Raw genomic sequence first — 15036 nt, forward strand, 5'->3', positions numbered from 1 at the left:
AAGAGCGCACAGGGTAATGCTCACTCAACAAGAAACAAAGCCATACTGAGTCAGAATGCGTGGGATGTTTTGTGTGGGCACAGGCAGGCGGGCGCATTTGGTATGGTGGACCATTGTCAACTTTATGTAAACCGAGCAGATGTGCAAAAACCGGGACAAAATTTCGATGAAAAAAGTCGTCGAAAACCAAATCCTACGAAAACCAGGGCATATGAAAACCAAGGTTCTACTGTACTGTCATTATGCCCTACATCATATCTTGTATACTTATTTATCCTCTTTTCTTAAAATATGTAAGTCCTATAACCAAACCCCTTTCTATACAAAGTTCAGTCAAAGGGCCCCCATTATCATTTACACCTGGCACCCCAAACTTACCTGCCACACCCTCTCTAAATGTTTCTCTACTTTATCATTTAGGTCCCCTACCATAGTTACTCTCTCACTTGGTTCACAAGTTCTTACACACTCCTTAACATCTCCCAAAATCTCTCCTTTACACTCCTCTCTTCTCCATGTGCATACACACTTATAATTTTGATCCACTTCGCATCCGACCCTTATTTTAATCCACATAATCCTTGAATTTATACATTTATATTCCCTCTTCCCCTTCCATAATTGATCCTTCAACATTATTGCTACCCCTTCTTTAGCTCTAACTCTCTCAGATACTCCTGACTTAATCCCATTTATATCTCCCCACTGAAACTCACCTACCCCCTTCAGCTTTGTTACACTTAGAGCCAGGACATCCAACTTCTTTTCATTCATAGCATTAACAATCATCTCTTTCTTATCATCCACGCACATTCAAGCATCCCAGTTTTATCAATTTTTTCTTCTTCTCTATTTTAGTATTTTCTACAGGAGAAGGGGTTACTAGCCCATTGCTAGTTTTTTTTTTTTTTTTTTTTTTTTAACAAGTTGGCCCTCTCCCACCAAAGCAGGGTGACCCAAAAAGAAAGAAAATCCTCAAAAAGAAAATACTTTCATCATCATTCAACACTTTCACCTCACTCACGTATAATCACTATTTTTGCAGAGGTGCTCAGAATACAACAGTTTAGAAGCATATATGTATAAAGATACACAACATATCCCTCCAAACTGCCAATATCCCAAACCTCTCCTTTAAAGTGCAGGCATTGTACTTCCCATTTCCAGGACTCAAGTCCGGCTATATAAAAATAACCTGTTATTCCTTTTAGTAATCATTACCGGAAAAAGGGTTACTAGCCCTCTGTTCCCGGCATTTTTGTATGTGTAGTGTGACCTAAGTGTAAGTAGAAGTAGCAAGACATACCTGTAATCTTGCATATTTGAGACAGACAAAAGACACCAGCAATCCTACCATCATGTAAAACAATTACAGGCTTATGTTTTACACTCACTTGGCAGGATGGTAGTGCCACCCTGGGTGGTTGCTGTCCACCAACCTTCAACCTATAAAAGGGATTACTGGTGTGGATGTTACAACCTGGCCAGTACAACCAGTTATTTTTTCATATTAAAGCTTTGTTTTTTAGAGGAAGACTTCATTTAGATTTTTTTAAGAAAGTATTTATGCTAATCTGCTTATATAGTACTTAAAGGTTGTGGGAGTTATCTATAGAAAAGCTCTTCATGGAGCTTGGATCTGTCATTCAAATGATCATACAGTGATGCAGAATACCTTATCTGTGTTTATCTTCCTGACATTTAGTACAGAGTGCTGCTTGTTATCAGTGACTCTTCAAGATGCATGTTTTGATGCCAGTGAAGGACTTATGATCCAAGGAACTGGAACTACCCTTCTCTACCTCGGATCATACCTGATTATCTCTCATTTCCCAGACACTATATGGTCCTCTAAGGGTTTAGTGTCTTTCCATGAATGTAATACTACTAAGAGGCTTTGTTATGGACTGGACCGCAGGGATGTTGGCCCCCAAAACTTCCCCCTCTATGTATTGTCCATATATTGTCATATAGTCGGACTTGAGTCCTGGAAATGGGAAGTACAATGCCTGCACTTTGAAGGAGGGGTTTGGGATATTGGCAGTTTGGAGGGATATGTTGTGTATCTTTATATGTGTATGCTTCTAAACTCTTGTATTCTGAGCACCTCTGCAAAAACAGTGATAATGTGTGAGTGTGGTGAAAGTGTTGAATGATGACGAAAGTATTTTCTTTTTGGGGATTTTCTTTCTTCTTTGGGTCACCCTGCCTCGGTGGGAGACGGCTGACTTGTTGAAAAAAAAAATAGTATAAATTAATATCCTGTCTTTTCCAGGAATCATGTCATGTGTGGCAGTATCGTGCTTGGTGTGCCCAGTGCCAAGGACACTTGATTGGTCACCATACAACTCGGGGCTTGCAAGCACATCTTGGATTTGTGTTCGTGACAGGTAATCAAGATTACATAATACCCCTGTTTTGGTTAGTTTAGATCCACAGCAAATAATTACTAGTTCATTCTGATTTCTTTCAAACAACACTCTTGGAACAGTTTAATTTTTCTATCAAAACAGGTGCATTCTTTATTTTTTTTATGGTGTTGTACCCTGCAATTATTTTTAACTTTCACTATTAGTCTTAGAGCTTTCCTGTGGTGATTTCTTTTATAATGTGGCATTAAACACCAGAGCTTGCATAGTAACTCCCTTTGATTAGAATAAATGCTTCTGTGATTAGAATAAATACTTCTATGTAAGAGTAAATAGAGTGCTGTGTGAAGAGCAAATGTAGGTTCAGTTTCACATATTTTCCATACAGATCGGGACTGGAAAATAAACAGCATTCCTCATCCCAGTCAAGTTTGGTTACAAGCTGCAGATCTGAAGGATATTTTGATGCTGGAGCCCGTTGTAATTTGTCACGTAAGTCATGCTTAGTTTGTGTACTCTAGAGGAGAATACCTTGATGCTGTAATAATGTTGGTAGAATACCAACAATATGTTAGGTAAAAGGACACATGCAACATTTTATTATGGTATTAGTTGCATGTGTGTCCTTTTACCTACCTTGATGCGAGTGAAGAGCTTTTGCTCAAAGAAGCTTCATTTACCCCTTCCCTTTCTTGGATTAGCCCTAAATACCTCCCATTTCCCAGGCACTGTTTGACTCCTAGTGGGTTTAATGATTGGATATAGATTGCAGAATGTGGAAAATATTTTGAGTAGCTTTACTAGCTTTTTGATTAAGATTTATGTAATTTTTTTTTTTTTTTAACAAGTCGGCTGTCTCCCACCGAGGCAGGGTGACCCAAAAAGAAAGAAAATCCCCAAAAAGAAAATACTTTCATCATCATTCAACACTTTCACCTCACTCACACATAATCACTGTTTTTGCAGAGGTGCACAGAACACAACAGTTTAGAAGCATATACGTATAAAGAGACACAACATATCCCTCCAAACTGCTAATATCCTGAAACCCCTCCTTTAGAGTGCAGGCATTGTACTTTCCATTTCCAGTACTCAAGTCCGGCTATATAAAAATAACTGGTTTCCCTGAATACCTTCAGTAAATATTACCCTGCTCACACTCCAACAGATCGTCAGTTCCCAAATACCATTCGTCTCCATTCACTCCTATCGAACACGCTCATGCACGCCTGTTGGAAGTCCAAGCCCCTCGCCCACAAAACCTCCCTTACCCCTTCCTTACAACCTTTTCGAGGATGACCCCTACCCCGCCTTCCTTCCCCTACAGATTTAAATGCTCTCCATGTCATTCTACTTTGATCCATTCTCTCTAAATGGCCAAACCACCTCAACAACCCCTCTTCAGCCCTCTGACTAATACTTTTATTAACTCCACACCTTCTCCTAATTTCCACACTCCGAATTTTCTGCATAATATTTACACCACACATTGCCCTTAGACAGGATATCTCCACTGCCTCCAACCGCCTCCTCGCTGCTGCATTCACAACCCAAGCTTCACACCCATATAAGAGTGTTGGTACTACTATACTTTCATACATTCCCTTCTTTGCCTCCATAGATAACGTTTTTTGTCTCCACATGTACCTCAATGGGCTAGTAACCCCTTTTCCTGTAAAGATTACTAAAAAGAATAAGAAGAAGAAAATTGTCAAAGTGGGAAGTCTGAATGTGTGTGGATGTTGTGCAAATGATAAGAAAGAGATGATTGTGGATGTTATGAATGAGAAGAAACTGGATGTCCTGGCTTTAAGTGAAACAAAGCTGAAGGGGGTGGGAGAGTTTCAATGGAGAGGAATAAATGGGATTAGGTCAGGGGTTTCAAATAGAGTTAGAGCTAAAGAAGGAGTAGCAATAATGTTGAAGGATAAGCTGTGGCAGGAAAAGAGGGACTACAAATGTATTAATTCAAGGATTATGTGGAGTAAAATAAAGATTGGATGTGAAAAGTGGGTTATAGTAAGCGTGTATGCACCTGGAGAAGAGAGAAGTGTAGAGGAGAGAGAGAGATTTTGGGAAATGTTGAGTGAATGCGTGGGGAGTTTTGAATCAAGTGTGAGAGTAATGGTGGTTGGGGATTTCAATGCTAAAGTGGGTAAAAATATTATGGAGGGAGTAGTAGGTAAATTTGGGGTGCCAGGGGTAAATGTAAATGGGGAGCCTTTAATTGAGCTATGTGTACAAAGAAATTTGGTAATAAGTAATACATATTTTATGAAAAAGAGGATAAATAAATATACAAGGTATGATGTAGCACGTAATGAAAGTAGTTTGTTAGATTATGTATTGGTGGATAAAAGGTTGATGGGTAGGCTCCAGGATGTACATGTTTATAGAGGGGCAACATATATATCGGATCATTATTTAGTTGTAGCTACAGTTAGAGTAAGAGGTAGATGGGAAAAGAGGAAGGTGGCAACAACAAGTAAGAGGGAGGTGAAAGTGTATAAACACGTCAACTCCCAAGTATCTGAAAACATTCACTTCTTCCATACTCCTCCTCCTCCCCAATTTGATATCCAATTTTTTTTTATCTAAATCATTTGATACCCTCATCACCTTACTCTTTTCTGTGTTCACTTTCAACTTTCTACCTTTACACACACTCCCAAACTCGTCCACTAACCTTTGCAATTTTTCTTTAGAATCTCCCATAAGCACATTATCATCAGCAAAAAGCAACTGTGTCAATTCCCATTTTGTATTTGATTCCCCATAATTTAATACCACCCCCCTCCCGAACACCCTAGCATTTAATTCTTTTACAATCCCATCTATAAATATATTAAACAACCATGGCGACATTACACATCCCTGTCCAAGACCTACTTTTACCAGGAAGTAGTCTCCCTCTCTTCTACACACCCTAACCTGAGCCTCACTATCCTCATAAAAACTCTTTACAGCATTCAGTAACTTACCACCTATTCCATATACTTGCAACATCTGCCACATTGCTCCCCTATCCACTCTATCATATAAGAACATAAGAAAGAAGGAACACTGCAACAGGCCTACTGACCCATGCAGAGCAGTTCCATGTCCCCCCCCCCCCCCCCGGATTAGACTAATGACCCACCCCCCGGATTATCCCAATGACCCACCCAGTCTGGTCATCCCCACTCAAGGATGGAGCACTGTACCAGACCCAGCAGCACAAGCTAGTCAGGTCCAACTCACTCCCACCCACACCCACTCATGTATTTATCTAACCTATTTTTAAAACTACACAACATTTTAGCCTCAATAACTGTACTCGGGAGCTTGTTCCACTCATCCACAACTCTATTACCAAACCAGTGCTTTCCTATATCCTTCCTGAATCTGAATTTTTCCAACTTGAAACCATTGCTGCGAGTCCTGTCTTGGCTGGAAATTTTCAGCACACTATTTACATCCCCATTATTTATTCCTGTTTTCCATTTATACACCTCGATCATTTTTTTTTTTTATTATCACACTGGCCGATTCCCACCAAGGCAGGGTGGCCCGAAAAAGAAAAACTTTCACCATCATTCACTCCATCACTGTCTTGCCAGAAATGTGCTTTACACTACAGTTTTTAAACTGCAACATTAACACCCCTCCTCGATCATATCCCCCCTAATTCTACGCCTTTCGAGAGAGTGCAGATTCAGGGCCTTCAGTCTATCCTCATAGGGAAGATTTCTGATACATGGGATCATCTTTGTCATCCTCCTTTGTACGTTTTCCAGAGCATTTATATCCATTCTGTGACCAGAACTGAGCAGCATAGTCTAAATGAGGCCTAACCAAGGATATATAGAGTTGAAGAACAACCTTAGGACTTCTATTATTTATACTTCTAGATATGAAGCCAATAATTCTGTTAGCTTTATTGCAAACACTAATGCACTGTTGTCTTGGTTTTAGGTTACTGCTAACCAGAACTCCTAAATCCTTTTTGCAATCGGTAGTATTAAGATCTACATTATTTAGTTTATATGTGGCATGGTTATTTAACTGTCCAACATTTAGAACTTTGTCTATTTGTCAGCCATGCCTCTACCCAGGAAAAAATTTCTCCTCCTATTCCGTGTGCCCTAAGTTTCCTCAGTAGCCTCTGGTGTGGAACTCTATCGGAAGCCTTACTGAAGTCCATATACACAATATCATATTCATTACCATGATCTACCTCCTCTAACACCTTAGTGAAAAAAGTTAGTAAATTCGTAAGACAGGAACGCCCCTTTTCTAAATCCATAAATGCAATGAAAACTTCCCTAGCTTTATCTAAATACTGTTCACATATATGCTTCAATGTAAACACTTGATCTACACATCCCCTACCCACTCTGAAACCTCCTTGCTCATCTGCAATCCTACATTCTGTCTTACCTCCAATTCTTTCAATTATAACCCTACCGTACACTTTTCCTGGTATACTCAGTAAACTTATTCCTCTATAATTTTTACAATCTCTTTTGTCCCCTTTCCCTTTATATAAAGGGACTATACATGCTCTCTGCCAATCCCTAGGTACCTTCCCCTCTTTCATACATTTATTAAACAAAAATACCAACCATTCCAACACTATATCATCCCCTGCTTTTAACATTTCTGTTGTGATCCTGTAATATAGGAGTGAATTGGTCACAACAGTAGCAAGTTGATAATAATATTGTTAATTTGATAATGTTAGAAATTAGGGATGTGCCAAAGGATCGGTATCAGTGAGTGCCAGTTGTTTTTGAGGTATTGGTATTTCTGAAATAGGGGCTGATACAAGTTGATATTTTCAAAATAGTAATAAGACACATGTGCTTAAAAACATTAAAATTAGCACTCAATTTCATGATTGTAGGTCACTCACACTCACAGCACATACACTTCGACTGGTTATCCATGATTTTAAAGAACAAAAAAGCACAATACCATGACTGGAACAATACACAAATGACCCACACATAGGAGAAAGAAGCTTAGGACATAATTGTAAGCTTCTCTCTCCTATGCGTGGGTTTTTTGTATATCAAAGATTTTCTGGAGCATAATAATAGGACATCATTGCTCACTGTATGCAAACAGTGAGCCACCTCAGTCACTCTCCTCTAGCCTGCAGTAAACCAGAGGTCCTTTAACTCTTTCAGGGTTTTCACCGTACTAGTACGACTTATGCACCAGGGTTATTGACATACTAGAACGCCTAAATTCTAGCTCCTTCAAATCTAGCGAGAGAAAGCTGGTAGGCCTACATATGAAAGGATGGGTCTATGTGGTCAGTGTGCACAGTATAAAAAAAGACCTGCAGCACACAGTGCGTAATGAGAAAAAAAAACTGTGTTTATGGATTAAAACAGCGAATTTGCATGGTATTTTCGTATGGTATTTATGGTTGTATTCTAGTTTTCCTGGTCTCATTTTATATAATGGAAGACATATTACAGAAATTGAGATGATTTTGACTGGTTTCACAATGAAAAGTACCTTGAAATTGAGCTCAAAGTAGCAGAAATGTTTGATTTTTACCAAAGTTCAAAAGTAAACAAATCATGCCAAGCGTCCAATACACGTCAACTGGTGAGTCTGATATTCTTTCACAAGTGCGTTGATATTATTTATACCATTTCTACACTAATGCAGTAGTCTGCATAACAGTAAATCTTCTATTTTTTGTGAAAATAAAAACTCACAGTGGAAAGCAAAAGAAATATAAGAGGGACCCGGGGATGTGACTAACGAACAAAGAACATGTTATTGTAGTGCCAGGAATGTCTGTCTTTTTTATTCTGGACCCTATTTGGAAATTGGTATCTTCTGAAATTTGTGTGAAATTGGCAAAATTTCCAATTTCTATCCACTTTATTGGATAGTTGAAATTGGTAAATGGATGATTTCTTGTACTCCTTCGATAGAAAAAATGGAGTTCTAGCAAAATAAATATGATTTTTGTCGACTAGTACACAGGAATTGGCCGAAAATAGGGCTCAAAGTGGGCAAAATTGCTGATGCGTGAACATCGGCGAGACTGCTAACTTCGCGAGAGCATAATTCCATAAGTTTTCCATCAAATTTCATACTTTTGGTGTCATTACGATCGGGAAAAGATTCTCTATCATTTCATAAGAAAACATGTTTTTTTTTTTTCTCAAAAAATTTTCGACCCTGAGAACAAGTTTAGGAGAGGGCCTCTCGACCCTGAAAGGGTTAAGAACAAAATGTACCAGCACAGCACAAGGTCAGTCAAAATGTGCCTACCTGCTGGAATAGCACTTACTTGATGTTAAATTCCATGGAGTTTGTGATGGTGAAAGTGTTTTTGTTTTTTCAGGACAACCTACCTTGGTGGGAGACAATCAATGTGTTTAAAAAAGTTTCCATTTGTAAACAAAAAGAGCCACTGCAAATTTTGGTTATTTAGCACACACCGTCCATTGTCGTGGGGGTTCTTAACCATTTCAGGGTCCGTCCCGTAGATCTACGGCTTTATGTTCAGGGTCCAAACCGTAGATCTACGTCATGAGCTCAGCTCACTCTGATAAACTGTGAGTGGTACATTTGGGCCTAGATATAAGAGAATACATCTATGTGGTATGTGTGCACCACATAAAACAGATCCTGCAGCACACTGTGTATAATGAGGGAAAAAAAACTGAAATCATGATTTTTCGATTAAAACAGTGACTTTGCAGTGTTTTTTGTATGTTTTTTATAGTTGTATTTGCAATTTCTTGGTCTCATTTGATAGAATGGAAGACATATTACAGAAATAGAGATGATTTTGATTGGTTTTAGCACTCTAAATGGCTTGAAACTGAGCTCAAAGTAGTAGAAATGTTAAATTTTTGCCGATATTCAAGAGTAAACAAACAACCTCACACGTCTAATACACATCAGCTGGTGGGTCTAATATGCATTCACAAATATGGTGATTATATTTATACAATTATTACAGTATTGCATAACAGTAAATCTTCTATTTTTTGGTGTGAATAAAAATTCATTATGTGAATAAAAAATCAAAATGGAATTTATTTGTAAAGCCTCAAAATGAACAGAGGAAATGTTAGTTTAGTTCCAGGAATACCTACATTGTTTATTCTGGACCCTATTTTGAAATTGGAATATTTTGAACTTTGTGTTAAATTGGTCAAATTAACAATTTCTGATCACTTTAATTTGTAGTTGAAACAGTTGACTTGTGCTCAATCGATAGAATAGAAGTAATACTAGTGAAATAGCTAAGAATTTGGTTGACTGGAATAATGTAATTGGCCTAAAATGGGAGTCAAAGTCGGCAAAATCGTCGATTCATAAATATTGCTGACACATCAAAATTCGCAAGAGCATAATTTTGTCAATTTTCCATCAAATTTCATACTTTTTGTTTTATTACCTTCAGAAAAAGATTCTCTACCATTTCATAAGAAAAAATAACAATTTTTTTTTTTTTAAATTCTTGGACACTGGGGCACCACTTCAGATTTGGGCCTTGGACCCTGAAGGGGTTAAAAGGAGATTTGAGGGTTGAAGGTAGACACACTAGTTGGATGGTAACGATATATATTGTCAAACTGTGATGGGAATATTGGTACTGTGGACTGATTCATATTGACTTTGACTGGCATGATACACTAAGTGAACATTCAAAAGTGACTGGGACATGTTCTCAGGGAACTTACTCAAGGGCATAAGGCAAGAAAAATAGAGAGAATGACACAATAAGCTTAAATGGGAAGAAAATGCTTAACTATTCTGCATAAGTAATTAAAAAATTGACAGGTCACACAGTAAGCAAGGAAACTCACAGTCACAAAGAAAATACTTAACTGAACAAACAACACTTTGAAAATCAAGAGAACTTGTAATTTTACTCAAATCTAATTTGCTCAAATTTTACTTGAAATTGAATGAATGGCACAGTGAGTTGTCTTTACTCTCAATGCAATAGGGAAATACAACAATAAATGATAAAATGGACTCAATAAAGCTTGTGCAAAATAAAACAAACTGGGACACAATTCACTGAAATAAAATAAAATGGCACAGAAAGAATAAAATATTATGCACAGAACAGAGCTTAAGAAACTGCACTGAAATAAACTGTAGCAATATTGCAAATAACAATTGCTAATCAAGATTATTGCACAACAATACTTAAAATTTCTGCAAGAAAAATTTTACTGACAACACAATGTTTGCACAAGAATTATTGCAAAATGAGTCAATGTGCAACAATAAAAAAAATTACACACACAAGAAATCACTGTTTACAAGAAAAGAAAATATTATTATCAAGGAATGAACTGAGTGAACACTTTAACTCTTAACTGCAACTTAAGCAACACTTAACAAGCAAAAGAACAATTTACTTTAAAAGAAGAACTTAAAAATTGCACTAAGAGTGAATTTGTTCAAGAGTGGATTTGTCAGTTAAAAATAGGAGAGGAGAGTTATTAAATGTAGAGTTAGAGGTATTGGGAAGATGGAGGGAATATTTTGAGGAATTGTTAAATGTTGATGAAGATAGGGAAGCTGTGATTTCGTGTAGAGGGCAAGGAGGAATAACATCTTGTAGAAGTGAGGAAGAGCCAGTTGTGAGTGTGGGGGAAGTTCGTGAGGCAGTAGGTAAAATGAAAGGGGGTAAGGCGCCGGGATTGATGGGATAAAGATAGAAATGTTAAAAGCAGGTGGGGATATAGTTTTGGAGTGGTTGGTGCAATTATTTAATAAATGTATGGAAGAGGGTAAGGTACCTAGGGATTGGCAGAGAGCATGCATAGTTCCTTTGTATAAAGGCAAAGGGGACAAAAGAGAGTGCAAAAATTATAGGGGGATAAGTCTGTTGAGTATACCTGGTAAAGTGTATGGTAGAGTTATTATTGAAAAAATTAAAAGTAAGACGGAGAATAGGATAGCAGATGAACAAGGAGGCTTTAGGAAAGGTAGGGGGTGTGTGGACCAGGTGTTTACAGTGAAACATATAAGTGAACAGTATTTAGATAAGGCTAAAGAGGTCTTTGTGGCATTTATGGATTTGGAAAAGGCATATGACAGGGTGGATAGGGGCAATGTGGCAGATGTTGCAGGTGTATGGTGTAGGAGGTAGGTTACTGAAAGCAGTGAAGAGTTTTTACGAGGATAGTGAGGCTCAAGTTAGAGTACATAGGAAAGAGGGAAATTATTTCCCAGTAAAAGTAGGCCTTAGACAAGGATGTGTGATGTCACCGTGGTTGTTTAATATATTTATAGATGGGGTATTAAGAGAAGTAAATGCGAGGGTCTTGACAAGAGGCGTGGAGTTAAAAGATAAAGAATCACACATAAAGTGGGAGTTGTCACAGTTGCTCTTTGCTGATGACACTGTGCTCTTGGGAGATTCTGAAGAGAAGTTGCAGAGATTGGTGGATGAATTTGGTAGGGTGTGCAAAAGAAGAAAATTAAAAGTGAATACAGGAAAGAGTAAGGTTATGAGGATAACAAAAATATTAGGTGATGAAAGATTGGATATCAGATTGGAGGGAGAGAGTATGGAGGAGGTGAATGTATTCAGATATTTGGGAGTGGACGTGTCAGCAGATGGGTCTATGAAAGATGAGGTGAATCATAGAATTGATGAGGGGAAAAGGGTGAGTGGTGCACTTAGGAGTCTGTGGAGACAAAGAACTTTGTCCTTGGAGGCAAAGAAGGGAATGTATGAGAGTATAGTTTTACCAACACTCTTATATGGGTGTGAAGCATGGGTGATGAATGTTGCAGCGAGGAGAAGGCTGGAGGCAGTGGAGATGTCATGTCTGAGGGCAATGTGTGGTGTGAATATAATGCAGAGAATTCGTAGTTTGGAAGTTAGGAGGAGGTGCGGGATTACCAAAACTGTTGTCCAGAGGGCTGAGGAAGGGTTGTTGAGGTGGTTCGGACATGTAGAGAGAATGGAGCGAAACAGAATGACTTCAAGAATGTATCAGTCTGTAGTGGAAGGAAGGCGGGGTAGGGGTCGGCCTAGGAAAGGTTGGAGGGAGGGGGTAAAGGAGGTTTTGTGTGCAAGGGGCTTGGACTTCCAGCAGGCATGCGTGAGCGTGTTTGATAGGAGTGAATGGAGACGAATGGTTTTTAATACTTGACATGCTGTTGGAGTGTGAGCAAAGTAACATTTATGAAGGGGTTCAGGGAAACCGGCAGGCCGGACTTGAGTCCTGGAGATGGGAAGTACAGTGCCTGCACTCTGAAGGAGGGGTGTTAATGTTGCAGTTTAAAAACTGTAGTGTAAAGCACCCTTCTGGCAAGACAGTGATGGAGTGAATGATGGTGAAAGTTTTTCTTTTTCGGGCCACCCTGCCTTGGTGGGAATCGGCCAGTGTGATGATAATAAAATAAATAAATATGAAAAAATAATAGGTGCTAAAACACGGAACAAAAAAAGTTTGAACACTTACAGTGATGCAGAACACAACACATCAACATAAACACATTACTAGAATTTTCTTGCTATGAAACTTGATGTGTGAAAACTTTGAAAAATAGTTTCTTGCTTGCACAAAATAATGGCACTATTGTCTGTGGAAATAAGACAAATTAGACACTGGCTAAATGAAAGAATATGAGCACAAAAAGTTTTCAACACACAGAAAACAAAACAAGAATACACAAATGCTGGGATAAAAATATAACAGACAACACTGAGTTGTGATGCAGAATACAAGGGAATAAATTACTGAATTACTTCACTGCAACACTATGAACACATGGTGCTTGTGAAGTGTAACACAAGTTTTATACTGCTTATATGTTGCACACAACAAGGAAAAACACTAAGGTACTTACTTCAAGTGTATAAAAAAAAGAAGCACAACACAACAGACATAAGCTAATAGCACGAAAATTAACACTGAATTAAGAAGATAAAAAAAATTATTGCAAACAGTATATAATAAGCACTGAGTCTAATCAAGAGTCACTGAATGTCACTAAGAAAAATCACTGGAACACAAAAGAAATGTCTCAACACTCGCAAATGTCTCTATGAAAAATATTATCACTGTAACAACTTGGTGAAGAATTAGGTAGATGGTGGAAGGTTGGAGGATGGAGGTGGATGTTTATGTCATGCGGCTGGCTGCTGTCCTCTGCACACGTGATCGGAGAGTTGCGTTTAAATCGACGATGAACTCACACAGGAGGCTTTCAACGGTGGTGCCAAACACACTCTAGCTCTTGACCCCCTATGTGGTCCTTAAAATATGGTGCTGTAACCCGTAGTAAGTGTACAACAACAATGGTAGTGGTTGGGTGAGTGGGCTGAGCAGGGTTGAGGCCGCGTGGTGAGTGAGTGGGCCTATGGGATGAACGGTGTAAGCCTCACTGGGGACACCCACACTGGCACTGCCACCAATTGTCGTGGGGGTTCTTAAAAGGAGATTTGAGGGTTGAAGGTAGACACACTAGTTGGATGGTAACGATATATATTGTCAGACTGTGATGGGAGACGAAGCCCAGCCTGCCGTGTCAATGCCTGGATGTCTATCTGCCGACTGAGAGAGAGGCAGAGGTACGAATGTACACATGCGCATCCCGTGACGTCACAGTCACTCAGCCTAAAAGGGACCTTCTATATAAAGCACATGGATGGTACTATGATATGCTATACAACACACATAAGGGGATCAGCAACTATGCTGACACCATCATTTGATGGAAATAAGTGGAATGGAGCGAATGGAGACAAATGGTTTTTGGAACCTAACAAACTGTTGGAGTGTGAGCAGGGTAATATTTTGTGAAGGGATTCAGGGAAACCAGTTAGCTGGACTTAGAGTCCTGGAAGTGGGAAGCACAACACCTGCACTTTAACCCTTTCACTGTCAGTGACGTAGTATAGGTATGGCTTACAAGCCAGTGTCGGTGTCGTATTAATATGCCAAAATTCTAGCACCTTCAGATCTAGCTGGAGAAAGCTGGTAGACCTACATGTGAGAGAATAGGTCTCCGGGATCAGTGTGTGCAATATAAAAAAAAATCCTGCAGTACACAGTGCATAATGAGAAAAAAAAAAACTCCAACCATGTTTTTGGTTTAAAACACCGAATTTGAGGTGTACATATTTTTGTATTTTTTTTATGGTTGTATTCTTGTTTTCTTGGTCTCATTTGATTGAATGAAAGACTTATTACAGAAATAGAGATGATTTTGATTGGTTGCACAATGAAAAGTACCTTGAAATTTAGCTCAAAGTAGTGGAAATGTTCGATTTTTGCCGATGTTCAAGAGTAAACAAATGATGTCACCATCAAATACGTGTCCAACTGATCAGTCTGATATGCAGTCATGAATAGATTGACATTATTTGTACAATTATTACAATAATGCAATAGTCTGCTTGACAGTAAATCTTCCATTTTTTGTGTGAATAAAAATTCAAAATGAAAAGCAAGAGTAATATAAAAGGGGCCTGGAGATGTGACTAATGAACAGAGAAAATGTTATTTTAGTGCCAAGAATGTATGCATTGTTTATTCTGGACCCTGTTTGGAAATTGGCATCTTTTGAAATTTGCGTGAAATTGGCCAAATTGCCAATTTCTGACCACATTATTGGGTAGCTGAAATCAGTAAATGGGCAGTTTCTTGTACTCAATCTATAGAAGAAATGG

At 38.5% G+C, this 15036-nt stretch overlaps 1 protein-coding gene across 3 annotated transcripts in view; it reads left to right on the plus strand.

Annotated features, from left to right (window-relative positions):
* Positions 1 to 15036, plus strand: part of mv (lysosomal-trafficking regulator mauve) — a 207150-nt gene that overhangs the window by 57507 nt on the left and 134607 nt on the right. For all 3 annotated transcript variants that reach the window (XM_070099689.1, XM_070099691.1, XM_070099690.1), the window contains exons 13-14: positions 2276 to 2390; positions 2758 to 2861. In XM_070099689.1, the coding sequence (XP_069955790.1) occupies positions 2276 to 2390; positions 2758 to 2861 (219 nt within the window). The remainder of the gene's footprint in view (positions 1 to 2275; positions 2391 to 2757; positions 2862 to 15036) is intronic.

This window comes from Cherax quadricarinatus, chromosome 68, assembly GCF_038502225.1.
Source record: "Cherax quadricarinatus isolate ZL_2023a chromosome 68, ASM3850222v1, whole genome shotgun sequence".
Classification (NCBI taxonomy): Eukaryota; Metazoa; Arthropoda; class Malacostraca; order Decapoda; family Parastacidae; genus Cherax; species Cherax quadricarinatus.